Source organism: Pempheris klunzingeri, chromosome 15 (assembly GCF_042242105.1).
Source record: "Pempheris klunzingeri isolate RE-2024b chromosome 15, fPemKlu1.hap1, whole genome shotgun sequence".
Lineage (NCBI taxonomy): Eukaryota > Metazoa > Chordata > Actinopteri > Acropomatiformes > Pempheridae > Pempheris > Pempheris klunzingeri.
In genome coordinates, this window is record NC_092026.1 from 20,890,816 (window position 1) to 20,918,180 (window position 27,365).

General features: G+C 40.7%; 2 protein-coding genes across 2 annotated transcripts in view; one reads left to right on the top strand and one right to left on the bottom strand.

Moving 5' to 3' along the window:
- Positions 1 to 6,815, top strand: part of zfyve9a (zinc finger, FYVE domain containing 9a) — a 29,138-nt gene extending 22,323 nt beyond the window's left edge. The window contains exons 12-19 of the mRNA XM_070845772.1: positions 487 to 569; positions 844 to 948; positions 2,144 to 2,294; positions 2,488 to 2,568; positions 3,604 to 3,766; positions 5,118 to 5,223; positions 5,581 to 5,757; positions 6,210 to 6,815. Coding sequence (XP_070701873.1) covers positions 487 to 569; positions 844 to 948; positions 2,144 to 2,294; positions 2,488 to 2,568; positions 3,604 to 3,766; positions 5,118 to 5,223; positions 5,581 to 5,757; positions 6,210 to 6,371 — 1,028 coding nt within the window. The 3' untranslated portion in view covers positions 6,372 to 6,815. The remainder of the gene's footprint in view (positions 1 to 486; positions 570 to 843; positions 949 to 2,143; positions 2,295 to 2,487; positions 2,569 to 3,603; positions 3,767 to 5,117; positions 5,224 to 5,580; positions 5,758 to 6,209) is intronic.
- Positions 6,816 to 9,468: 2,653 nt separating this feature from the next.
- Positions 9,469 to 26,909, bottom strand: cc2d1b (coiled-coil and C2 domain containing 1B). Its single transcript, XM_070845773.1, has 26 exons — positions 26,834 to 26,909; positions 26,415 to 26,537; positions 26,167 to 26,311; positions 25,454 to 25,557; positions 24,477 to 24,596; positions 23,871 to 24,017; positions 23,090 to 23,426; positions 22,274 to 22,392; positions 21,384 to 21,462; positions 20,742 to 20,825; positions 20,031 to 20,176; positions 19,558 to 19,630; positions 19,204 to 19,343; positions 18,981 to 19,110; positions 18,003 to 18,175; positions 16,903 to 17,028; positions 16,633 to 16,691; positions 16,162 to 16,278; positions 15,513 to 15,586; positions 15,130 to 15,188; positions 14,986 to 15,037; positions 14,394 to 14,493; positions 13,533 to 13,623; positions 13,286 to 13,408; positions 13,133 to 13,182; positions 9,469 to 12,422 (listed from the first exon to the last, which is right to left on the bottom strand). Exons 2-25 carry the CDS (start codon positions 26,475 to 26,477, stop codon positions 13,171 to 13,173), a joined length of 2,673 nt encoding a protein of 890 aa, XP_070701874.1. The 5' UTR covers positions 26,478 to 26,537; positions 26,834 to 26,909; the 3' UTR covers positions 9,469 to 12,422; positions 13,133 to 13,170.
- Positions 26,910 to 27,365: the final 456 nt, after the last annotated feature.

Sequence of the window (27,365 nt, forward strand, 5' to 3'; positions counted from 1 at the left end):
ACTGAACTGCAGATTGAGGCTGAGATTTTTTTTATTTTTTTTTTTTATTGCTAATGAGACTTTGTGGGGAGATCTTATTTCCAGCTGTTTGCTGAGATAAGGCTAAAAATAGTCATCTAAGGAGCTTTAGTTGCTGGAGAAAAAAGCAGCCTTATTTTTTACTTGTGGATTAGGAGCATTCTAACTGCAGGCACAGTTCACTGTGTTTAATGTTTGGGGGGGTCTCCTTGTTCAGTTAATTTGCATTTATGAGTGAAAAGGGAAAGAAAAGACATTAAACACATGATCGTCACCTGCAAAACAAAAACAAAGAAAGACCCAGAACCAAGAAATAATAAAAGAAAACCAACAAAGACCATAAAACAAAAGTAAATCAAAATGTCTTTTTTATATCTTCATAAAAATAATAAAGGAACAATTACAGCACATCAGGGGCAATATGTTTCTATTGTGGATTTATCAATAACTAGACATTTTCTTTTGCAGTTTATCCATGCCCACTGTTCAGTGTTCGCTTCAGAAAACCCCTCTTTGGAGAGACTGGTCACACCATCATGAATCTGCTCGCAGTAAGTGCTTCGCTTTTCTCTTTCTGTTCTTTATTGTCAAGGTTGAAGAGCTCTGCCGTACCATGTTGAAAAGTGACATTTGCCTCAAATACGTTTTCCAAACTGTGTGTTGAAGGATAATTTCATCAAATAAAGACATCACATATGTTACCAAGTGTCGTCCTCGAGGTGCTCTGATTTTTTTTTTTTTTTTTTTTTTAAGACTCTGCTCATTTTACTTCAATTCAAAAACCACGTTCCTATCGTCATCCTCATTTTTCCATCCCTGTCGCAGGACTTCCGTAACTACCAGTACACGCTGCCGGTGGTGAAAGGTCTGGTTGTGGACATGGAAGTGAGGAAGACGAGCATTAAGATCCCCAGTAATCGTTACAACGAGGTGAGTGTCCACTGGATTTGTTTCTTCTTCACACTAACAATTGCTGTAAATATGAAGTTATGTGGGCTGACAGGTAACTTGTTAATCCCTGCGGTTTTGGCAGCTGTCATCCTGCGTCATGAGAACTACATTGACCACCATGTCAAAATGATATCAAACCGAGAGAATCAGAAAATTCTCAAATATCCTAAAAGCTGGAACAATCATGAGTGTCATGATTGGAGACTGCTACTCGACCTCTGGTTATGAACGGTGGTGAACCGGTAGAGCAGAGGCTTTAATATTACAGTGGGTTACACTGCTTCCTAAACCGTTCACATTCTATAATCACATTTATACTGTCATAAAAATCTGGTTGTCCACTTTGTTTTTATACCACAAAGTCTAGTTGGAATCAGAGCGAGAATCCCCTAAACGAGCCAAACAAACCCATGAAAGCAGTTCATTTGAGCTTTTTTCTTTTAAACCCTCCACTGGACTGATGACATCAGCGGAGGAGGCTCCACTTCAGCTCCTCGAACATCAACACACACACACACACACACACACACACACACACACACACACACACACACACACACACACACACACACACACACACACACGTTCATTTTGTGTAGGTGAAGCGCGACAAACTCTCCAGGGGCCCTGCAGCTGAACATGAGGCGTGGGCTGCCGACTTGTTAGAGCGCTGCTGCTTCGAGGGTGTGAATGAACGTCCAACCAGAAGAAGCGATACACACGAAGCGCCATTTGGCGGAGAGAGAAAGCCACGGCGGCGAGAGTGGCGCCGGTCGTAGCGTTTGGCAGCTGACGCAGTAACAGATGGGAGCCCAGTAATGTGAAGTGGGGACCGTTTCTCAACAGCTTGCAGGCGAGCCTTTAGCGCAGCAAGTGGCTAAAGCCCTCCAGATTTTCAGTTTTATTTCTGATTTGCAAAGGACGACTTCAAAGAGACACAGAGGCAGGGGATTTAGCGGAATTAATATGTGGGATCTTTCAACTATTGATATCCACCCATGTCAGTGTCTTTCTTCGCAATCTGTCATCTCAGCGCCATCCCATTTAACTTGAGGACTTTACCCACAAGCCCACTGCAATTAGGCTTAACCAGGCGGCCTCTGTTAAGCCCATTTTCCTCAGCACACACCCAAAGGGCAGCTTAATTAGACATGGATATTATTTGTCCTTGCAGCTGATGAAGGCCATGAACAAGTCCAACGAACATGTGCTCGCCATGGGGGCGTGTTTCAACGACAGGGCCGACTCCCACCTCGTGTGTGTCCAAAACGACGATGGGAACTACCAGACGCAGGCCATCAGCATCCATCACCAGCCTCGCAAAGGTGCTGACACGGCAGCAGAGTCATCACACTTCATTTGTCTGGTTTTTATGTCCAGCTTGTTGTCTGGAGAGCTCAGAGTCCTCCTCCTGCCTGCTGTTATTATTTCTCCTGTCTGTTTACCTGAAAGTAATTACACCTCAGCCAGTGGTTGATTCGTGAAGTTGATCTTGGTTTTTTGCTGTATTTTCTACAGTTACTGGAGCCTGCTTCTTTGTGTTCAGTGGTGCTTTGAAAGCCTCGTCGGGCTTCTTAGCCAAGACCAGCATTGTGGAAGGTGAGAACTGTGACAATAAACGACATGTTGGCTGTAAAAATGCTGAAATATTAGTTGAGTGTAATTGTACGAAGCCACCTCACAAAGGTCTCAATACACAGAAAGAACAATGTTGGAACAAATTCATCATTAGTGCTGCAACACGGGGGGTCGATGTTGGAAATAAACATATTACCAGTTTGTAGCACGGTAGCTATTTCTCACACTTATTAGACCCAGAGATGTAAAAGATTCTTGTAGCATGATTGTAGCATGATATACCATATCTATATCGCAATATAATTATATATACTGTGATGGAGGATTTCATTTATATTTCTCTCTGCTTGCTGCAACTGATGGTTATTTAATTATCAATTGTTCTTAAGTCATAAAATGTCAGACATAGTTTGAAAATGTCCATCTTAGCTTCTCAAAAACTAATGTAAACTCTTTCATATTTCATTTACAATGATATAGGAGGGAAATGCAGCAAAGCCTCACATTTGAAAGTGAATGTTTGACATTTTTGCTGGATACATGGCTGTCAGGGGGCTCCAGTGATTTAGTATTTTATCATAAATACTCTCGCAGTAGAGTCAAAAACATTCACAAAGAGGCCCTGACTTTTGGTTCCTAGTAAGTTTCAAGGTCTCACAGTTCCATTGAAATCATTAGTTTTTTTCATTTTCCTGGTAAATGTCTATCCAGCTGCTCACCTTCAGTTTTTACCAGCTTTCAGTAAAGTTGATTTATGCTCTGATGGAGGTCTGATAGTTGGAAAAGCTCTGAAGTAATGTGACACACTGCAATGATTTAAGTGTGCGGAAACCTCTCTTATCATTAAAGTCGTCTACAAGCCACCAACCCTGATGGCATCATCATCGTACTCCTAATGACAAATAAACTGATCTCCATGTGTATAATAGGCTGAGTTTCCCCCTTAAATGATTATCAGACTTGTTGATTTCTCCATCAATCAATCGATCAAGAGATGAATACACTGTTTGCATCAGCATTGATGGTGATAACAGATCTGTGTTTTCCCCCCCTTAGATGGAGTGATGATCCAGATCACGGCTGAGACCATGGACTCTCTACGGCAAGCCCTGAGGGACATGAAGGACTTCACCATCACGTGTGGTAAAGCCGACCAGGAGGATAACCAGGAGCTCATCCACATCCAGTGGACGGAGGACGACCACAACTTCAACAAGGGGTGAGACGGGATGAGAGGAAAGACGAGGAGACGGAGAGGGAGCTGGAGGAGATGCATTCATGTCACGGACAATTGAACTGATGGCTTCCCAACCGCTGCCTTTACTACTTTGCTGTAAAAACTCATTATGCATGCTCGGGGAGGCCCTCTGGAGGAAAATCTTAGCAGGGTGGAATGATGTGGTTTGACGTGGCTTTGAGATACGAACCGACGCAATCAATTTTACAGCAGTCCTGATAAAATCTGCAAATTTAAATGTGACTTTTCATTATTAAATATAATTGGGACCTTTCACCAGATACTGTACCACTTCATTAGCAGAATATTCTCTGCACAGTCGCTGCTTTAACCCTTTTTTCACCAGATAAGTTCAGTTAGTCTGCTGTCGTGCTGCCATCAGATCCTGATAAATGCATATTTAACTGCCTGCATTAGCTGACGACATTACACACTGTGTGCTGACTGACTTTCACTCTCCTCTGAACTCCTGCACTTTATTTCATAAAAAAGCAGCACGAGAACACGAAGCATAAAGTAAGAACAGAAACACTAAAACAGAACACTGTTAAAAGATACAAATAAAATACTCATCTGTTTTATCAAAACCTACTATGAGACGTTTTTAAGTGGTAATCAAACGGCCTCAGGTTAAAACTGAAGTCTCTATATGACCTCTATAAGCAGATGAGACAGTTTTCTAAATAGCTGCTACCTGGTCAGATTCAGACGAAATGATTTACCCTGACTTATCCTGCTTCTCTCCCCCGTCCTCCTGGGGCGGTCACACCGTCTGCTGCTGCGTTCGGTCCCCCTGGATGGTCAGGAGCTGCTCTTAATCCAAACCCCACGTTTCATTTTCCCATCTGTATTCCTATTTTTCTGTGGTCTCGAATGCAGGGAACACTACTGCTGTGGTCCACAGGGGTCACCAAAATTAACACAGAACTTAAGTTCCATTTGTCTGCTGTAAAATGGTGATTGTGTTTGGGACAAAAGATGTTTGGTTGCAAGAGGCATCCTAATCCATTATAGACTTGTCTGCTTGGCAGTTCTCGATTTTAGATTTTACTTTTTTTAATGACTTACTCACATCTGGCCGAGGAACAGCAGTTAAAAAAATTGCCTTTTAACAATAAGAATAAAGTTGGCTGAGTGCAGCCGCAGTCTTTGGTCTGTGATCTCTAACTGAGCAGCTGGCAGGTCTGTGCGTCATCATAGCAGCCGCCCCTCTCCTCCTCCTCCTCCTCCTCCTCCTCCTACTTCTCCTCTTCACATTTACTTGTGTGCTCTGTTTCTAAATCCTCTGTAAACTTTGTTTCATGAATGATGTTTTGTGTGTTTCGTCGTTCAGTGTCATCAGTCCGATCGATGGGAAGTCAATGGAGTCCATCACCAGCGTCAAGATCTTCCACGGCTCGGAGTTCAAAGCCAACGGAAAAGTTATCCGCTGGACGGAGGTACAGTACACCCCGACACCCCCACTGCACGCTTCTAGTGAGTGACAGTGAGAAAATTAAACCAGCACAGGACTCTCACAGGGAAAGATGTTTGAGTTTCGTATCTTTTAACTGGGACCAAATTAAAGTCTGATGTGCCTCATATGAAGGGAATCCAAGAGAAACCTGTAGAGTCGACGCCGTGTTACGGCTTGATTCACCAACACTTCAGGTTTCTGACACATTTCATAACTGATGAGCTAAGGATACTGACGCTGACGTGGAGTCTGACGCTTAGTTTTCGTGGCTGCTGTTTAATCTTTGTTGGAGCCTTAAAACGGTTAAAATATTATTGTGTCTTTTCTGCGATTCCTTCAGGTGTTTTTCCTCCAGAGTGAAGATCAGCCCAACGGCCTGAGCGACCCTGCAGACCACAGCCGGCTGACGGAGAACGTGGCGAGAGCTTTCTGCATGGCGCTTTGCCCGCACCTGAAGCTGCTGAAGGAGGACGGCATGGCCAAGCTGGGACTGAGGGTCACACTGGACTCTGACCAGGTGGGTTCACCGGTTGTTTCTGAGTGCCTGAGACTGTTATTGATCAGCACCACAAAATACAAAATATTCCAATTCTGATAATCTAGCAAGCACACAAACTTTATTTACCTTTTTAAAATAAAGGTCTTTGCAAACAGAAAAAGGTACTGATCAGAGATAATACATTGTAAACATGGACAATTAAATGTGAAAGCCACAAAATAAAAAGTTACAAAATCAAGAAAAGGCACAAAAATACAAGTGCAGTTGTCAGTAAAAAAAAAAAAAAAAATGTTGATGTCAGCAGTTGTCTCAGAAAAATGTGGCTGTTCTGTGTTTTCCACATAAATAATAATAATCAATACTTGTTTTTATGTGCAAAGACCACTGTCTGAACGTTAGCCAGATCTTTAAGACCAGATCCTCTGACTCCCTGTGCGGATGCAGTCTGACGCCCGTCTCCATCGTTGCAGGTGGGTTACCTGGCAGGAAGTAACGGCCAACCTCTCCTGCCTCAGTACCTGAGCGACCTGGACAGCGCTCTGATCCCCGTCATCCACGGCGGGGCGTGTCAGCTGAGCGAGGGCCCCGTGGTCATGGAGCTGGTCTTCTACATCCTGGAGATCATCTCCTAGGGTGCCTTTGGAGCCTCATCTCATTCTGATCCCTGACGTCACCTCACAGCCCGGCCCTCCGTCACCGCCCTCCGACCGTTTGCACTTCAAAAGAGCCCGAAAAGCTGTGCCGTGCCAGGCGGGGTAGCATTCCTCAAGTCAAACCTATGCATCCAGCCGCCGTGTGATCTGCTCCAGAGGCCGCCTGGGGCCCGAGGAAGCTCCGAGCAGGATCATCTGTCATGTGTCGTCTCCACCCGCCCCCCGCCCCCCCCTGTGTGTACTGATGGGTGGTCTGGTCTCTGCTGCTCGTATGAGATGCTGTGAGTAGGAAATGAAGACTGAAGGTGATACAGTGTGACCCCAGCGCAGCGTTACAGAGCCCATAAAAAAAGATAAATTTAGCCCCTCTGTAAAGTCTCCATGTTTTATTGTTTTACAGCAAACAGTCAAATTAGATTTAAAGTATCTGAGAACAGAACAAACCCTTTAATATCAACCGATCTGGACAATGTGATTTAAAATGATTATAAAATACAAAAACATTTTTATGCTACTCATAAGTTTTGTATTTTCCCCGTTGTTAGTTATTATAGTTTTGTATTTTTAATTAGATTTATTTAAAAAAAAATTTAATCTCAGTTTAGTTACAGTTTCCGGAGAGGTTTGTTCATTTTAGTTAAATGTTTAGTTTTTTATTAGTTTAAATCTTATTTTTTTATTTATTATTCTTATTGTCAGGGGCAGATTTAAGTTCAGAATCAGTGTTAAATCCAAACACAGCACTTTGTGAAGGCAGCTGACTGATGGTCATGTCGACATCCCAGTCTCAATAAAAACAAAAGGGAAATTTGACCAAATTGACAAAGATGAAAACTCAAGATGTTACATGTAAATTTTATTTTAGGTACTTTTGTAAGTACACAGTATTGTTTTGGTCCGTTATAGTCTGGTTTTTATATTTACTTGAGTCAACTCAAATATTTTTCACACCTAATTTCAGTTTAGTTTTCTGTCACTATAATAACCTTCATCTTTGTTATGGTTAAATTCTATTTTCTGAGCGGTTTCCTGCAGATGTTGTCAGCCGTGTTTTGTAGATTTAAAAAAAATGCCTTAATTTACCCAGAATTCATGGCATGCGAGTCCTACGTCACCTCCGCCTCCTCTGTTGATCAGAGTCAAAAAACGTCAAATCTACGTTGATTCAGTGTCATGAAACAACAAACATGAACAGTTCCGTTGGGTTAATACTCGTAGACGCTGCACGTAGCTGCTCAGATTCCTGATCACCCGTCACTCCAGCGTCACTGTGGCAGCCCGCGGGGTCCTGAAGCACTGAACTCTCCGGCCTCTGTGTAGCACGGATGCTCTGACAGGAGGGAGACCGGCGTCCGCTGCTGAAAAGTCCTGATTCTTCCTCTGAAGTGAAAAAGGAAATGAGGGGTTGGAAGGTGCGTCTGTGTGGTCAATGTTTTGGGTTGGTTTTTACTTTTTGCACCGTGGTGCTCAGTGCCTGCAGCAACGATTCATCAACAAACATTTCACTTCACCTTTTGAAGCTTTACTCATCGACCACAGAGGCTTTACTTCATGGGCAGATGACCTGTACATATCCTCCATCCTAACTGTGCATCTGTAGCCTCCAGAGATCCCAGTTAGAGACGGTGTTACTGAGACTGATCTCCCGTTACTCTGAAAGCCCTTTTTGTCCTACAGTAGAGCTCATTTAAAATGGAAAAAAAAAAAAAAAAAAAAAGGTTCCAATGCTTTATTGATAAACTCAAACAATCTGTACATAAAGCAGAAAGGAGGGAAATTAGTTTTTAATCTCATCAAATCGTCGTCAACATCATCAGCGCTTGTTTGTCTGGCAGTCGTTGGAAAAGCTACTCAAGTTACTTTGGTCCTTTAAATCATACAAAGAGAATACCCGCTGAGGATGTAAAGAATATATATATATAGAATACAGTATATCTACTGTATACAGTATATATTTACAGTATATAAATAACTAAGAACTGTATAATATTGCAGAAGCAGTGCACTGGATTCTAAGCCATTTACAGGAGAGTTGGAGCGAGCGTCGGGGTTGTCGCTGCGTCTTGGAAGACGTCAGTTTCTCAGCAGCAGATAATAAAACTTCCGAGTGTGAAGATCCAGGGTTCCTGCAGAAACAAAGTTTGACCTGAAGCTGAATGTATTTCATCTCACACTTTCTGTGACTCGTGTCGTCCCTCATAAGCCCCGAACTCATGACCATCCTGCTCCAGACTTTGAGTAGGAACCCTGTACGTTGCTCATCTGCTGCCTTCAAAGGCCTCGGCTGTTTTTAGAGCATCTGTAAATCGGATCGCTGCAGCTCCCCCCCCCCCCTCTCTCTCTTTCTGCTCTGGACTGTGCTCTCCTTCAGCAACGTGGACCTGGAAATAATATAAGAATGTATTCCTCCTGTTTCTGTTTCAAATCTGCAACATGTGTGGGTTTATTTTTTTGTTTCTGGCTAGACTAATCACCAAAAACCACCCTGTCTTGTCGACAATGCTCTGTACAGCAATCACTCCACGTTGGGGACAGTTTCTCCATCTTTGATCATGCTAATATAAAACCAGAAAGGGGCTATACATAAAGTACTGTTGATACAGTATGAAACGTTTTGTGGAAATATTGTCAGAGAAAAACAATCTCGACATCACAAGTGGGAATCAGACAATCACATGAAAAAAATCTGCAGACGAGCCGACGCTTCGAGTTTAAATTAGACCTGTAGCTGTTCTCTATCGGTTTATTACTCAATTTTTAGGAGCCGTTGTAGCAACGTAACGTTAGCGAAGCTGATTTAAAATGTTCAGTAAAGACTGACTGAGGGGTCAAAGGTCACCAGTTCTGGGTTTCTTACTGTGATCCCACCAGAGCTGGTGCACCTCAATCACTGTGTCTTCACTGTGTGACTTTCATCAGCCGCCACCGCCGGCACTTCTGTTTTTATAAATTAGCATAATGAAGAGGAGACGGGAGGATTTATTTTTCTGACTTCCTGTTTTATTTTGGCATTATCTGACGTGTGCAATATGTCCTGAATCCAAAAAAAGGGTGCAATTTGTTTGACTAAGTAGCATTGTTTTTTTTTGTTTTTTTTTTAATTCAGTTGTAAGATGTTACTATCCAAACTTATAACACTGCATGCAAACAGAAACATGCTTGAAACGGTGAAGAGAGCAAATCAACTTTGCATTTTAACAGTTATATCTTCTAGTTTGTGGATGAAACTAAAAAAAAAAAAAAAAATTCAGTTCTGTTAAAATAATTCTTTTTTTTAAAATAATCAATCAGAACTGTTTGAGAAGCCAAATACCCTGTACATCTTTTGTTTTCTTTTCACTACAAATGTCAAGAAAAGTGGTCTTTATCAAAAAACCTGTAGTATATGTAAAATAAACTTATAGAAAATTGAAATGAGTACTCAGGTTTTTTGCATTTCTGTTCCGACTGTTCCGATATTTTTACTTAAACAACAAATATTAAATATACATTAAATTTGTGACAGTGCAACATTAAAACAAGGTAATTTTTTTTAATTGGTATATTTTTAAGCAGAATAGGCAAATTCAGACAAAACAAATTAGAGCCTTTGATTCAGTTTTAGAGATAATTTAGTAAATATAAAGGTGACATCATTCATCTTCGTAAACGAGCAGCAGAAAATAAAACTATGGATAACAGTATGTTTTAATTATTTAGGCCGGTGTTTACGGTAAATGTGACGGCGTTTGTCAGTTTCAGTGATTGGTGGTGATTTTAAACTGAAAGGTGACCACAGAAAGGTAAACCTGCTGGAAAATGGCTCAGCTTGTTTCTTATGGCTTCTTGTGTTTAACATTTAGTACAATGCTGCAGCTGAAAGGTTAAAGGGTCAGTTCACTCAAATTACCCAAAAAAAATTTCAGGCAAATTTTTTAATAATTAGCTTAATAAGGTTATTAATTTGGACTTCAACAGCAGCGCGTCTTCACAAACGATGTTCCTGTTACTCCAGTGAAACTATTTATATTTACTGACAAAACAATCTCACCATTTAGTAGCTGTTCTGGAGCTTTTAATCAGTAGATACAGTTGTTGTGGAATTATACAGTAAATGTGTAAATTTACATTTTCTTCTAGGCACTTTAAAGGTCTTCTTTTCAACGGTATCTTAAAGTTGAGACTGGAAATTCACTGTTGGCCTTGTAAACATCTTACAATCTCAAGTATACAGAACTAAACAGATTAAATCTGCATGTGTTGATACCCCAACAGATAACATAAATCCTTCTGTAATTTGGGTGAACTGGCCCTTTAAAGCAACAAATGATTCTTCCCAAAACTCAGTATCCCATGCATAGTTTTAAAAAGTGGTTTGGCGCATATAGAGTATAGATCCAAGAGTTTGACCTTCTTTGGAAATGCATGTATTCACTTTTGAGAGTTTGATGAGAAGACTTCTCTCTTGCTTGTGTGAGAAAGCTGAAGTCTGGAGGCGGTTAGCTTAGCTTAGCATAAAGACTGGAAGCGGGGGGAAACGGCTAGCCTGACTGCACTCAAAGTTTCAAATAACACACCTGCCAGCACTGCTAACGCTCACAAAGTGGAGTCTTTCTGTGGTCGTGAGGTTGACAGGGAGTCACTATGACAGCTGCTCTCTGAAACCACAAATAGTCGCCTGCCTGTGTAAAGATTAAACAAATGAGACATAGTGTGTTAATCAATGAGCTTTAAATGTGTTGGTAGATGTATTTCTGAACTCCGAACAGAGTCAGGCTGGCAGTTTCCCCCTGCTTCTAGCATTTATGCTAAGCTAAGCTAAGCTAATTGTGCTCTAGCTTCATATTTATCACACAGACATTAGAGTGGATTCAAACTTCTCATTGAATTCTGCAACAAAGTGAATATGGGTGTCATCCAAAAGGTCAAACTATTCCTTTAACTTAATATGTACAGGATGCTGTTAAAGTTTAGTCAATTGGTGATTTAATTACTTTTAAACCACCTTTTCGTCTGTGCAATAATTAATGTTTGCCTTAAGATAACATTTATATTTAGCTTTATAGACTGAAACTCTTCTATTTCTGTTGCAGAACTAAACATCAGACAAACTCAGTTCAGTTGTGATTCTGCACAGATTTGTGCTGTTGAGTGTAAACAAGGCAAATATAAATCTAAAACACACCTGAAGCTGCGGATAAGTGAGAGTGCAGTTTAGACGACTTATCAATCAAAGTGAAAGGTGCCAAAAAGGGAGCGTGGTCCTCAAAATAACCATATAATCGTACCTTGTGAAGCAGCAGAATTTCTTGGCTCACTCCTGTGAAACATCTACGTGGGTGCTGCATCTGCCTGCGTTCCCACAACCAGACGAATTGTGTGCAAAAAATAATAAAAACTGTCCGTGTCCCGTCACCTGTTGAGCTCTTGTCATCGCAACAGGTTCATCAGATGAAGGCGACTTTCAAATATGCAGGATTTTACAGCAACAGTGATTACTTTGGTGTTAGTGCATAGGTGCAGTTCTAGATACCAGAGCTGTATAATATGAGGAACATGTACACATTCTTTGATATATTTATGTTAACTGTTGGGCAGCAGGAACAGGTTAGCTCCACACTGAGCCCCTTCAACACAAGCACAGGACACGCTGCCCGCCGTCCTCAGGAGAAAAAGTGATACGTGAGGAGGCTTTTTTTGGGCAACTGTGGTCGTTGCTTGAATGAATTTAAATCTCACAAGGAGCCTTCACATCTGTGTGAGTCACCAGCGACGGCACCAAGGGGAGAGCTGTCCGTCAGCTGGGGTCATCAGCCGCTGGTCGGTACTCAGACTGAAGACAGTCGCTGACCGACAGTAACCGACAGTCTCCTCCTGGTGGACCACAGTGTGAGAGGGAAGCTCTCGTGTCTTGCAAATGTGCAAAAGTTTGAACAAGTCACACACCCGTGTAGATCTGAGTCCGGTCTGACCGACAGGCCGTCCTCATCGCATCCCAAACTCCGTCCTCTCTCCTCCAACTCTGAGTGTTTTTGATTGAGTGCCTTTAATCTGCAACACAAAGAATTTGTCATCAGTCCGGTGAATCAAACGTATCTGTACTTTTTAAACAAAAAGTTTGACATTTTAGATAAATAATGTAAAAGGTAGAATAAAAAACAAACACCACACAGTGAAAAAGGCTTGTTTTTAGCTTCACTGTGAGTCAGACTGAAGCAGTTATTGAGGACTTGTGGCCCCTATCGGCCGAATAATCAGCAGCCAAATGATGATATAAAACCGTCAATAAAATAGGTTTTTCAGACATTGTGAATCACCGCAAAAGTGAGAGGAAAATTGAAAATTGACACATGGACAAACGGATGATGATTTAACAGTTGCCATGACGCTAAAAACCTGCGTAGACCTACTTTTTTATCGCAAAGAAAGTTGATCAGGAATCAATTAAGAATCGGACCTATAAGCAGAATCAATGATATCATCTGTATCAATAAAATCTCATCAATTCCCACCCTTAGAGAAAATATTCCACTTCAAAAGTTCTTCATTCAAAAAAATCTACTTGAAACCTGCAATGCAGAACATTTGTCTCCCCCTTCTGGTAAAGAGAGTAATTACACAAACACTGTCAACAAGTGCTTCATGCAGAGCGCTGGATTGTATTCATGTCTTTAAGTCCCACCAGCTTTAAGTAAAAGTAAAATAATTAAACCTACATTGTATTAATCTAGACAATTAAGGCAAAATAAGAAGAAATGTACCTTTAACTTGTGAATCATCTTTAATCTTCTAGCAGCATCTAAATAAGAGCCTTGGAGACAAGGAGAACCAACATCAGGAGTTTTACACAATCTCAGGTTTGAAGAACAATGCTGCAGAAATATTCACACTGTATATGTGATATCTAATGTTACCTGTGACTGGTCAATCACCAGCCAGCGCTCGGTGCTCCTCTGCATGTCCTGTCCGCTCAGAGGCTCACGCAGTCGGACCTTCACTTCAACACGACCGCCTGTTGGCTTGCGGCCGTCCATCACCTGACACGAGGATTAAAGTTATGGATGTTTAGGGGCACACAAATGGTCAGCGAGCACCTCAGAGACTCCACGTTCATTCATCTCTCTCCATCAGCTTTGTTTGATTGTGTTATTTTCCACCCACCTCAACAATCTCCCTGATCTCGCTCTGTGACTCCAGCTTGTCCAGCTTTACGAGGGCCGTCCCGATCGGCTTGTCGCTCCGCAAGAACCCGCTGCCAGACGACACACAGCAGCAGCGTCACCGTCACATCCCAGAAAGGATTACTACACATTCTCCATGTGAAATGTACCTACTTTTACAGACTCAAATTACTGGACTTCTTAGATTTGTCAGACTATATTTAACTGAGTGAGTAAATAAATGGTTTTGAAACCCAACTGTCAGCATGTACTTTACCAGGTGTTAGGTTTGGGATTGTCGAGCCAGCCTTTGGAAAACATGCATTTACCTGGCAGCCCACACTCCAAACAGGAAGTTAACTAAGCAGTGTTACTTATACTGATATTATTTTCCTTTAAACACTGAATGCATATTTTATTATTGCTCGACCCATATTTCTTGCATTGAAACAAGTTGAATTTAATTTTCACAGCGTTTGTGCAGCCTTGTTTGGAAGATATTTTTTCAAACTCTCTTTTCTTTTTTCCCATGCTTGTCCAGAGCTGGAAATTCCCAAACCATTTTCCATAGTTTTCTATCCTGCGTAGAAACTCTGTACAGCTTATCACTAGCTACTGTGACACGAATGTAGTTGTGAAATATTAAAATTAAACTGTTTTTTTTTCTTTTTACTTGTTTCAATTTGTACATAAAACTAGAAAATATGTCACTGTCTATCAGAAATTACTGTTTTGTTTTAGTAATAATACACATAAATACTTTACAGCCGTGTACCTCACTGAGCTCATACATTTCTTTGTTTTCATACAGCGGCTGATCGATGCTGTTGCCCTGCAGAGCGAGCGGCTGTCCGTCACTCACCCTTTGTGCAGCAGCTCCAGTTTGATGCCTTTAGACGTCACCACCCTCCTGAAGCCGCGGTGGTTACGGTTGATTGACAGGGTGAAGCTCTGGTTATATTCTGGTTAAAAGAGATCACAGATGAAGAGACGCAGCCTGCTGAGACTTCACATACCAAATGTTTCAAAATTCTCTTGTACAGCGTCTGATAACCTGCTTAGCGATGAGCCTGTTTCTGGTTCTCAGTATACTGTCATCATAAGACAGAACAGAACTTTATTTTGATTGTTTATTTTGATTATTTCAAAATTAAAATCACCCACACAGCCCCAAACATAAATGTGTCATCTCAGAAAATATATACAAAAATAACTTAAAGGATAAAAAAATAGGCCATTTACAGTCACAACTACGACAACAGTTTTGTATCCACCTCTTGGGAAAAGTGGTAGGTAACTTCAGTACTTAAAATATTAAAAGTCTCTAGGAGAATACAGTACTCCAACGTACTCCTGTTTGGGAAGAAATGTCACTGCAGATCTTCAGCTCTAGAAACATCAACGTTGTTGATGCAAATATGTGACACAAACGCATGGACATGTTCATGTCTCACCTGGGGAGTTGGTGTTCTTGATGACGGCTGTTTTGTGTTTCTGTGGCTGCTCCTGGCGGCAGAAACAGAAACCAACACTTTCAGGAGAAAAGTCACCTGAGGTGGCTGTGGAAATTAAAACGAGCTGCAGTTTGAGGCTCTTACTGTGCTGGGGTACGGGAAGTCAAACTTGACGTAGGCATCCAGATCGTTTGTTTGGATCCCTGAAGGAGAAAGTTTATCACAAAGCATCAACCAGTATGTGAAGACATTTGTATTGGTACTTCAAACTGAAAACAAAACCAAATTCACAGAAACAAAATGCAAAATGCCAATTATTGTCGACCTACTCTGCAATTAAGATTCAACATCTAGTTTTTCACCAGATCCCCAGCAAAGCAAGAAACTATATAAAAGGTCTCTGAGATTGAATTTAAGGTATAAAAACATCACTTTTCAGTGTTTTCAGATTTGCATTGGCATGGCATTTTTATCACATGGACCGCCTGTACTGCATTGTACTGAAGGGTAAAGACTTGTGTTTTTACCACTAGGAGCAGGAAGATTCATCCCTTTGATGATAATAACCACCATGTCAGTGCTGCTCAGCTCTGGAAATATCCTGAAAGAGAGAGAAAGAAGCAAACAAGTTTATAATACTCACAGGCAGGATTTTACCACTCTGGAAACTATTTTATCTTTCATGTAGGTAAAACGGTAGTGACGGCGTTCATGCTGCAAAGTAATGCACCAGGAATGTTCTTTTGCTTGTATTTGATAGCTAACGCACCATCTTGCTGGATGACGTCTCTTCATAGCAAAAGTTGAGCCCAGTTTCAATTGTTTGTGGGACAGTCCGTCTGAATCTGGCCTTACTGAGGTTGTAGTTTGTAGTGCTGTTGAACTGGACTGCATTATATTAAGTGAAGTTACTGATGTTTTGGCCACCAACATTTCAATACACAGCAATCCAGTTCAACACCACCATAAACTACAACTTCCATAATAAACATATGGTTGAATTTAATTTAGCTGTTAAATTGTGTAGGTGCATCTAATAAAGTGAGATGGGAGAGTATATGTTCAAAACATTTTGAAAAGATAACAAAGCATCTTTTCTTTGACCTCGGGGAACTTTATAACAATGAATGAGAACATGTGAGGACTGAGGAAAATCTTATGAACTGTGAACTCCACCTGACGGTGTGAAACGATCTCTCCTCAAAGTGATGTTTAGGAGGAGGCAGACCCCTCGACTGAGCCAGCTTCAACACCTCCAGACTCTTCTTACAACTGTCCGCCATCTTCTCAAACCTGGAGCGCACACACACACACACACACACAAAAAACAACGTCTGTGAGACATCAGCCGGCTCTATATGGTTTATAACATAATGCTGATGTACATATACAGTTTAATTAATTTAAATATATACAGTTTAATTAATTCAAATATATACAGTTTAATTAATTTAAATATATACAGTTTAATTAAAGACACAAAAGAGGAAATCACGTCTGCAAAGTTAGAATTAAAAACAGACATATTTTTGCAAGCGGCCGATAAAATGTTGTGTCAGAATGGACAGAATGCACATATTCAATATTTTGCCAAGACAGATTGCAAAACGACTTAAATCATCTGGAAATATTTTGATTCAGGCTTACTTTGTTGTTTCGGCGACGTTCCCCAGGTGTGTGAACTGCTTGGAGTGAGTCATACATTTCTAAAAAGGAGGAGAGCCAGAAGAAATCTCAGCAGCCAGACTGGGAATAGAAAAATAAAACCTTTCTCTGGCATCAGAAATAATTTGGAGAACTGAAAACGTTGAATTCTGGAGAGATTTAAGTTCCTGGGAATCCCGAATATGATGCGAGCGGAGACATATTTGAACCATAAAAATAATCTGTAATTGTGGTCGTCTTTCAGTCCTTTACCTCATACTGCTCCTTGAGGATCTTGGCCAGCTGTGAGTAAACCTGCTCTGCTTTCTCTGAGATCTGCACGTCGCTGTGATGAACCAGGATGAAGTCGTCGTCTTCGTCACCAGGAGGCGATGGCACCTACGGGTACAGCACAGGGAGAGTCGTTCAGCCACTGTGGTCTCATCTGGTTTAGCTGATATAAGTGACTGTGGTACCATGTTTACCTTTTAAATACTGAAAAACATTTTTTGTTTTGCCTCACTTCATCTCTGAATGGGATACTTTAAAATAATTTTCTTGTCATTGAGTTTTTTCATCAAAATATTTTGTGCTTGCCCGTTTTGCACTGCATTTTTCAAATTATCACCAATTAGTTTGATAATCAATCAGTTTGAGTAATTTTTTATGGTAAGAATTCTCTGAATTCAGCTTCTTTAAAGTTAATAGTTTCTGGTTTCTTTACTCCTCTGGGACAGTAAACTCAATATCTTTGGGCTGTGGACAAAACCAGACATTTGTGGACGTCATCTTGGGCTTTGGGAAACACTGAGCAACATTTTTCACCATTTTCTGACATTTTTTAGATCAAACAACTCATCGATTAATCAAGAAAATGATCAACACTTTGACTGACAATGAAAATAATGATTATTTCTTGACCTAACCATGACCTATTCTAGGCACAAAATAGGTCCACAGGAGGTTTCTACTGTTGAAGAAACCTGATCCAATTTCGCAGGAAGTTTCTTCAACAGATGAATAAACGCAGCTCAATAAGTCAAGCTGTGGGATATTTGTCATCATTCCGACTGAGCAAATGAATTCTGAGCTAGTTTTCTTTCTCTTTCACATTTTTATGTAAAAAAAACATGTTGTAGCTTTATCAACAATGTAATGAAAGTCATACAACAATCTTAATATTCAGAGGAAAAAGGTGAGTCGAGACCGATTTCCACTGTGTCCCCTCATTTCATCTAAATCACTTAATTTCCACTGACTGAATAAAGCGTATTTCTAAGACCCAGCTGGTTTGAAGGCCAATCATACAAAGGATTAACTTGACAATCGGTATAAAAACTACCAGTAGGAGAATAAATCTCCCGTCTGCTCACCTTGCTGATGTCCACAGTTTTGCCGCTGCGTGCTGCCTCGATCATGGGGTCGAAGCCCTTGGCGGTGCGGAGGAAAATCTTGGCCTGCTCCATGTCGTTCTTCTGCTTCGCCTGCAGCGCCGCCTTCATGTACTGCTTCTTCCTGCCCTCCAGGAACTCCAGCTGCTGAACCGCTGGAGGACAAAGAAAGACGATGAAGAAGAAAAAAGAAGCAAAGACACAGTAGGAAGTTTTGAGTGGGGATCAGAGTTTTCAAATGTATCTGTGTGACAGAGAAAAGTTAGGAGCTTCTCACAGGAAGACAAGAAGATGCTTTGATTTACAGCCTCTGCACATTGAAGGTAAAACTGGCCACCAACACAGAGATTGTGTTTTATATGAAATGTAAAAAGTAAAAATGGGAATAATATCAGCAGCAAATACAGAATTTTTACCACATTTGTGTTTCAAAAACAACAAAAATGTGGGCACCAAAAATAATATTAAAATTAAAAGGAAACTTCAACTGGTTTTGACTTTCTGTTCCAAACTCTGATTTTACATTAACCACAACATGGCCGAGTTTATGGCGTTAAATAAAGAAAACCTGATGGATAACCCGATGGATATGCTTAGCGACGAGTGATTGATTTTCCACCTTAGATTTGACTGGCAGTCAATTCATGAGTTGTCCGACTGTCGAGTTGGATCACTCCACTTTTCAGAGCTCTGCTTTTCCAACCATTTTAACGATTAACAATTGCTCTATGGTTTCATGCTACATGACGGGGGGCCAGATATTTCATGTCTGCAACTCAACAGTGCGTTGTGTCATTGATCGAGTTTTAGACGTCCTCACCAGTCTGCTGAAAACCGTGGTTACAGACTTCTAACTACCTAAGTAAGTCCCCCAGCTAAAGAAAAATTAAATGTCATATTTACGGTGTTTTGTGAAACCGGGTGTTTTGAAGGATGTGCTGTGTCGTTGTGGGGGCTAACCTGTTGGTGAAAGTCCTTCTCTGGCGGCCGTTCGGTCAGGTGACGATGACGGAGTCCTTTTCCTTGCCTGACCTGCGGCGGGGACATCTAACGTGGGCTTCCTCCGCTCTTCTGGAACAGATGGCTTAGACTACAACAAAGAAGAAAAGAAAACAATGTATGAACAATTTATCCACATAAACCTCATCAGAAAATATATATAATGCAATGAGTGATAGCTCACCTCCACTTCTTTCTCCTCATCTTCTTCTTCTTCTGCTATTTCGGCAACATCAGTGGAGGCAAGCTTATCAGCTGCCACCAGAGCGGCAACAAACCCCTGCTCAGCTCCTGTTGCTTTCTGGCCTGGGATTGGAGGAAAACCTAAAAGAAAAACCAAATCCTCATTCTGACTAATATAACACTTCTTAAACACTTTGATACGTTCTAGATTTGCTCTCTTGGTTGAGAACAAAAACATGACTCACTGACAGGACTACAGAACCTGAAATACAATTCAAATCTAATTTTACGGAGCTAAATGCTACTTGGAAATTACACTGCTGACTCAAAAACATGAAATTCAAAAGATTCTCACCAGGAGGAACCGGCAGCTCCTCAAAGTTGACTGCTTTCCCTGCTTTGTGAGTCCGGATGGCACTCTGGTATTGCTGCAGGCGGAGAAGGGAGAGAAGCAGAGCTAATGCTACAGTAATGCAGTAAAAAGAGAAAAGATCTATTGCTGCAAAGTGCTAAGATTAGTGCCATTACTGTTTTATCCATTCCTGGTTTTCTTTATTCATACCCACATACTGTATATTTTCAAGATTTTAACATGATCAGACACGACAAATCACCATCATACTGTCTTTAAAATGAATTTGTCAATTTCTGATAAAAATTGCAAATAAAATCAAGATCTTTTAAGTCATGAAACCTTTTTACTCACTTTTATACTGAATACTTTTTTACTTTTAACTAAACCATATTTTCTAATAATGTGCCAGCTTAGTAATAGAGTTCTGTAATAAAGGTAAATACAGACATCGGGATGAGAGCCTCTCCTTGTACCTTGGCGATTCGGTCGTGCATTCGGGCCTTGCGGTCGTCTCCGCTGGCTTTGGCCTGATTGGACGCCTCCACATACTTGGCTCGTCTCTGCTCGAGAGCCTCCAGCACGTCTTTGGGAGCTGCAGGGGCTGATGGGGGGTCAGGAGCTGAAGGAGTGAGGCAACAAAGAGTTTCTCAATAAGTCTTTTTTTGTTTTGTTTTGAGACTTTACTTGGAAACTAATGTTATTAAAACAAGACTAAGAGTCTACAGCCACCCAGATCGTGGCATCCCAAGATATTTCAGTCTGGATCCAAGTGGTGGCAACTAAAAATACTGCTAAAAAAAACACCAATGAGAAAAACCTAAGATAAGTTGACTTAACTGTAAGCTTGGGTACTGTTTTAAATGTTTCAATATTTGAGCCTGGTGCAGTTTTCTCTTACTGGCTCAAAAGACAAGTATCAAATGTTTCACTGTATTTCCATTAATTCTGTTAAACTATCATTATCATTTTATTCCAAACAGTCTCTGTAGTTATGCTTAAACATAACCAAGCTGTGCCCAGCACAAGCGGCGTGTTTTCTTCCCTATGAAGTCAAAAATGAAGCTGTTTGATATAAATACTAGTAAGAAGTAAGTGTGGTGGAATCAGAAACAGAATGACTGGTCAAAAAGAAACTTACAGCGCTGAACAACAAGCTGATTATTATTGTAATAAACTATTTCTACCTGAAGCTGCTGCGATCGGTTGGGTGACCTGTATGTTTGGCCCAGAGGAAAGTTCCCTCACTGGAGCAGAGCTTCCTTCTGTTCCTTCACACAAGATGAATTTAAACACACAGAGGCACAACAACAACAAGTTCAACAATAAAATAAAATTATGTAAAATTAGTTACTTAATTTGTGAAATTTGCTGAATATATTGCTTGATGAGGTGACTGATGACAAATGGTTTCTAGGCTCATTTCTTCCCATGTCTGTACTTGTTTGAAATATAATCCAGGGTTTGTGTTGAAAACGACGGTTATTCTTCTGCTGTTTCCCAACATGTTGCTCATGTTATGTGAAATTAGGAAATCCGCTGACTCAGTGGAATCCTTTAAACGTACTTTTATCGGTCTTTCCTGATTCTTGTTTTCATTTCCTTTTAACTGTCTTGTATTTCCTTTAAATAATATTTTTCTTTTTTCTACACTATTCTTGGTTTTGTATTTTTTTGTGTGTGTTATACACTTATTTCTCTTTATTCTCTTCTGTCTCCCATATTTCCTCCTTTCCCTTTTAATCCTCCTGTAAATCACTGGATCATTTTTGTCTTTAAAAGAGCTAAAAAGGCCACTTATATAAACATGCTATACCAGTGCTCCTTACCCTGATCTGGAGGTGGAGGAAGGCCACTCAGGTCGACTGCTTGTCCTTTCTCCAACGCCTCAATCACTGCATCGAACCTCTGCACCAAAAAATACCAAAAACCCAACTCTGTCAAAGATAATGATGGTCTTTGTCGACTGCCAAATTGTTGGCATGTTTCACATACTTGAGAGAGAAATCCTGCAGTCAGAATATGCAGCAACAGGCTCAGACAACAGACTGCACAAATACTGATGTGTGATTCTGTTAGCAATCTAACTTACATTATTACTTTACTTTACTACATTATTTTGTGAGACACTAAAAACCTCTAATCAAATTTGGTTTCATGACTGATGTCTGGTACATTAACCTTGACATGAAGTCGATACAAGGCTAATTAAAAAGCAATAATTCTGAACAGGAACAGGAAAAAAATAAGGGACTTTTTGTTTTTACAATAAGCCCGCAAGGCATCGGGTTAAAAAAACATTCTGCATCTATTATCAAAGCTGCTGCTGCTACATTCCTACAGCAAAAACTTCCTCTGATTTGCAAAACTGTCTGAATGCTGCTTCCAGTTCTAGTGAAAACAAGGCTTTATTGTGCACATTTACCACATAGTAGCATAAAGGGTACATAAAACCGAATGAGGGAAACCGCTTTACTGACAGTTGTAGCTCAGCAACTATATACTGAATTTTTTTAATGATTGAATAGAAAGATAATAGAGATTTATCAGGCTGATATTGCATGTTCTCAAGAGCTCAAAATAAATAGATATCAGGTATATCCAGATTCTACAAGGAAGTTGTCAAGTTTCACATTTTTACAACAATTCAAAGTGCTGATACAAACTTCTGTGCAGGACGCACAAACAAATCACTCAGGGTTGTGGTCTTTCTACTCACCTTGCTTGTCTTGAAGTAAAGCTTGGCTTGTTCCACATCTCCCTGCTTCTTGGCTCTCAGCGCTGCCATCTTGTACTCTCTCTGCCTCTCCAAAAGCGTCGTCCTGGTTGCCTCATTCGCTGCAGATGCGCGTGGATAGAAACACAGGACAATTACAACGGTGAAAGGCCACATTCATCACATGTTGAGATGCTAGAGGACAATCGCTTTCACTCAACGATTTAATACATCTGGCACTGAAAAAAAAAAAAAAAAAAAGAGTACTTAACAATACAAAAAAATTCTTCACACGCAAACTTGAGAAAATAAAAAAGGAAGCCAAGAATTCTCAACAGCTGAGACTTAATTCTTCTCTTAACACTTAATTCACTTCACACTTAACTCATTCTCACAATGTGGTAAATTTCTCCGTCGTGGGACTAATAAAGGAATATCTCAAGTATATTGTATGTAAAGTGTGCTGAAATACTGAATTAAATAATTAAAGAGCAAAGCAAAAACTGAATCAAATCATTGTTTCCTCAAGACCACGAGCATAAAAGTCTGGAAATGTATCAACAAAAATGGTATCAGATAACTTTCAACAATATGCAGAGTGTGCTCCTTTCTACCACCAATTGTTTTAGTCTTTGAAATAACAATTTAGGATATCAAACATGTTTTGAACATATTTAAAGGGTCTTTGCAGTTTGTAACTTAGCCACTAAAGATCTGAACTCAATGGAAAGTGTTTCCTGTTTTTCACGGCATGTTGAATGCTTTCTTCCTCTAATACAGAATATTATCACTGATATAACTCCATATAATTCAATTGACATGGACCATCTGCCTGAGGCTGGTCGGACTGATCCTCCGTCGGCTCCTCTGGAGATGGGACGCTGCTCAGAGTGGGCAGAGTGGCGGAGGACGACTGCTCTTCTTCACTGCTGGGGGTGACGATCTCTGGTACAGCAGGCTGGGGTGTCGTGGCCTCCAATTGCCCCTGCTCATCTGAAGAAGTGGATTCAGGAGGTGAAGGTGCAGGGGGAGCAGGTCGGTGGGGAACAGCGGGCCGAGACTCGGCACTTGGGGCTCCGGTGGCAACAGGAGGAGGGATCTCTGCCTCGTTAACTGGTCTCCCCTTTTTCACAGCAGTCAACATCGTCTCCAAAGTCTGTAGAGATCAACATTAACAACCATTATCAGCTGTAATTGTAAAGGATGTCTGAAATAAGTGTTAAAGTGTGAAATGATTTAGAAAACTGATTTAAAAGATGTCTTCCTTTAAGAGATGAAATAGTGTGGTCATACATGTGAATACTGAGTAAGGATTGTGCTTCAATGAATCTGTAGCTGTGACATGTTACTAAGCCCTCATGGAGGAATTGTTTTCATCTGAAATACATCTTTGGGAGTTTGGGAATTGAACAGTGGACAATAACAAGAATAAATGATACAACAGCTCGACATTGAGGTACTACATCAAAATATGTTTTAAGACAACAACAAAAAAACAGATTGAAATGTCATGTTGATTATCAAATATCCATAATGAAAATGTTGCTATAGTTCTGCCGCTTGAGCATGCATCTTGTCATCAGGCAGTAGTTTAACTCACCTTCAGGCCACGGTCGTATCTCCGGGCTTTGGAGGTCTCCCCAGCAGTCTTGGCGTTTTGTAAGGCCATCTTGTACATGGCTACTCTTTCCTCCAGGGTGTGTTGAAGGCTGCCGGGTGCTGCTGAGGGCACCTTTACTTCCTGCTGCTTCACCACAACAACAAGTAAGTTCTGTCAAAATTATCTGAAAACATCTGGTAATTCTACGGCAGGTCAGGAAATTACTCAGCATGCAGAACAGTGGGTGGAGAACATAAAAGTATTTGTCAGAGATAATTAATAAGTAGAAAAAACACTGATTGTAACTTCGACATAACTAGTTCTCATCTTTAATCACTTGTTTAAAATACTAGGCAATTCAGGTGACTCAGGTGGGATAAGTATCAGGAAATGTGTTTAATGGCTAACAAAATGTTTACATTCGTCACTATTTTAAAATAAAAACGGTTTAAGATAAGTGGCTAACTTTGTAAACCAGCAAACAGTGAGACAAGTGCGTGTGCCCTTTCCTGTTACCGCCAACGGTTAAGATTTTCCACTGTCTGATGTGTCTTTTGGTGGCTGTTGGTGTCAGTTACTAGGCGGTGAGAGAGCAGCATGTTGTACCTGCGGTGGTGGAGACACTGGTGTCTCAGATTGAGAAGATTCTGTAGTTGCGGACGACGTGGAGGAAACAGTTGCAGCATCCTCAGCCTCCACTTCACCCACCACTTCCTGTAGCTCTGCCTGATGGGGAAAAATACAGCGACTGAACTTTTATTGTTCACATGCAAGGTTGGATTTCAGGTGCACAGAGTGTGAGGCCAGTTTTCTGTTTGCAGGTTTGGTAAAACATGCAGTTGTTTGAAAAGTGAAAGTTCTGTAAACCAAAAACTGCAGATGAAGCACAAATCAATAACAATCAGTGACCTAATTTAACTGTGAGATAGTTCATAGATCATAGATACTGTCTTTATCTGCAGAGGCATTTCTCTAGAATTATTTTAAACAGAACATACATGCCAACCAGGACAGGTTATATTTTTGTTTTTTCTCATGCTTTTGGATCACGAGGTGACCCGGTAATCAGGTGATAACTGATTACACCTGCACCTGTTGGTTCTGCTCCACCAGAGGAGGATTAGTGCCTGGATAAATCAGCACGTTTTTCTACGAACACCATCTTAGTGAAAAAAAATGAGAGAATAGACTTTTCTCATAGTTTGGTGGTCGGTAGGCACAGTGGGGACGTATATTTAATGTGAAAAGACATTAAAAAGTACATTTTGCATAATATGGGACCTTTAATTTCTTTTAAATTGATGCTCGAGAATTTCGTTTTTTCTGTCACTGCCACTTCTTGAATTACACTGGAACTATTTCTTAAATGGCACTGTAATTTTTAGTCTCTGTTAAATCTCCTGTCTAAAGTTTTCTTTGTGATGGCTCAACTGTTAAATAAATACATTTGTTGGATGACTGCATTGGGGTCCTACAGCTACTTTAATTAATTCCAGCATGTTTACGACATCTGTTTGCTAAACAGCCTACTTTGTCCAGAACCTTGGGATCTAAGAGCAGAGATAAATATACACAACACCAACCAATAGATCCTCATCGTCCTCCAGGTCACCGTCATCTATATCCTCATCCACATCTCTCATGCACTCGTCAGCCATTCTTGCGATGTCTTCCATGGGCAGCGGGCCTACAACACAAACATGATGTCACGTATCCAGCTAGGTTTGTATGTGACACATACCACAAGGTAATGCTGTAATAATATCAATTTTAATAGTGTCATTAATGGCTGCATTGTGGCAAAGCCAACATAACAACTTTCCAAAGATAATAAGAAACAGCAGAAACATTTCTTTGTCACGTTCTTGCAGGAAGTTTTCAACAACTTAAGACATAATATCATTATATACTATTTGGCCAAAAATACACACATACAAAGAATGTGTTGACAGTTTTAATTCCTCTGTACCTGATGAAGAGCTAATGTGTCCTACTTGTTTATTGAAGTAAAGATGAAAAATAATAAGATAATGGTGCTGTGGGAAAGAGCTTTTCCCGTGGCCAAAGTTTTGTTTTGGGTGTCACCCCTCTATACTTTGCCCAGTAGAAAGTGGTGATAAGCTTGTTTTTCTACTGTAAAATGTCCTGCCTGGTACATTTCTTAGTTGCAACTGTTAAAAAAAATATCAGTATCAGCCTTAAAAATCGATCAGGCTACGTGCTGCTTGGAGGCATGAAGGACAACACATCAGTGTTACAGTGTTGTTCACTGAACTACAAATCATACAGCACTCACTTTTCCCCTTCTGCTTGGCTCTCCCTCCAGCAGCAGCTTTATTTCCAGTGATAGCAGCAAGTTCAGCCTCCAAGTCCGGATCGTCCAGGTTCCCCTCCATACCCACCATCATCTCCTCAGAGTCCAGGTCTACAAACAGACCCATCTGAAACCAGGAAGCGACAGATAAACTTAGTTGCTGTTGACAAGAGAAAAGGGGTTAAACTCTCTGTAGCACGAAGGTTTGTCGGTGTTGTTGTTGTTGCTACCTGCTTGGCTGCAGCAGCGCCCTGGCCTCTGGGCTGCGGAGCTCTCTTCTTCTTACCAAACATGTTGTTGTTGTTTTTGTTGTTGTTTTAACAAGCCTCTAAGTGGCACTCCTGTGGTCCAAACTGCAAACATAAAGACATTAAGAAGGGCTGTTTTCTGTTGTGTAATGTCATCGGTCTGCTCGCTGTAGTTAAATCATGTGAGCGGTTGTCAGGTGGCTCCCTAACAGACAGCGAGTGGCGACGAGCTGCGAACTGACGGCTACTGCAAGCTAGCCGAGCGGCTAGCTGTTAGCTACCCATGTCTCTTAGCTCTAACTCCAAAAGTTTGTTCATGAGCAAAAAGACGCCAGTTTCTGTCACTGTTACACATCTTTTATGAGAGTTTTATCTAGCTTTAAAGCCGCGTGTGTCTTTACCTGCTCGTTCAGCACTTCATTAGGTAGTTTTCAGAGGAAGAGTTTCATTTCTGAGGTTTGACATGGTAACGGATTGGTTTGACTGCGCATGCGCACAGCGAGGGCGCGTCTAAGAGTTTAAACTGGAGCCCTGAGTTCTGTCTGCCAGGCAGCCCTGAGTGCAACTGAGGGAATAAATACAATGCACAAATACATGCAAGTACTAAACAATGCAAAAACAGTATTATATTGGAAATATAATACTATATTTTATATATTATTATTGACCTAGCAAAAAAACCTCATTCACAAAAGTAACTTTAGTAACCCTTTCCCTTTCTTTTTCATTATAAAATGTATTCACCCCTTAACCCTTTGCATAGATTTTTGCTGTTGTTTGTTACTGCACAGTTTTGTAGTAAAGAAGGAGAACTCCAGTTCAGTTTTTCTTTTCACAGTGGCCCATCGTGCTATTGCAATAAAAGCAAATCTCAGCAGCCCAAACAAACATCCTTAGACCAACACTTTTGATGAGACATCTGTAAATTTGGAC

Excerpts from the sequence above, each read along its gene's own strand:
- cc2d1b (XM_070845773.1), bottom strand. The coding sequence starts at position 26,477 with ATGTTTGGTAAGAAGAAGAGAGCTCCGCAGCCCAGAGGCCAGGGCGCT. Across the intron at positions 19,631-20,030 it reads TGCACGACCGAATCGCCAAG|CAATACCAGAGTGCCATCCG; the intron begins GTACAAGGAGAG and ends CTCCGCCTGCAG. Across the intron at positions 15,587-16,161 it reads AGATCGTTTCACACCGTCAG|GATATTTCCAGAGCTGAGCA; the intron begins GTGGAGTTCACA and ends TCTCTCTTTCAG.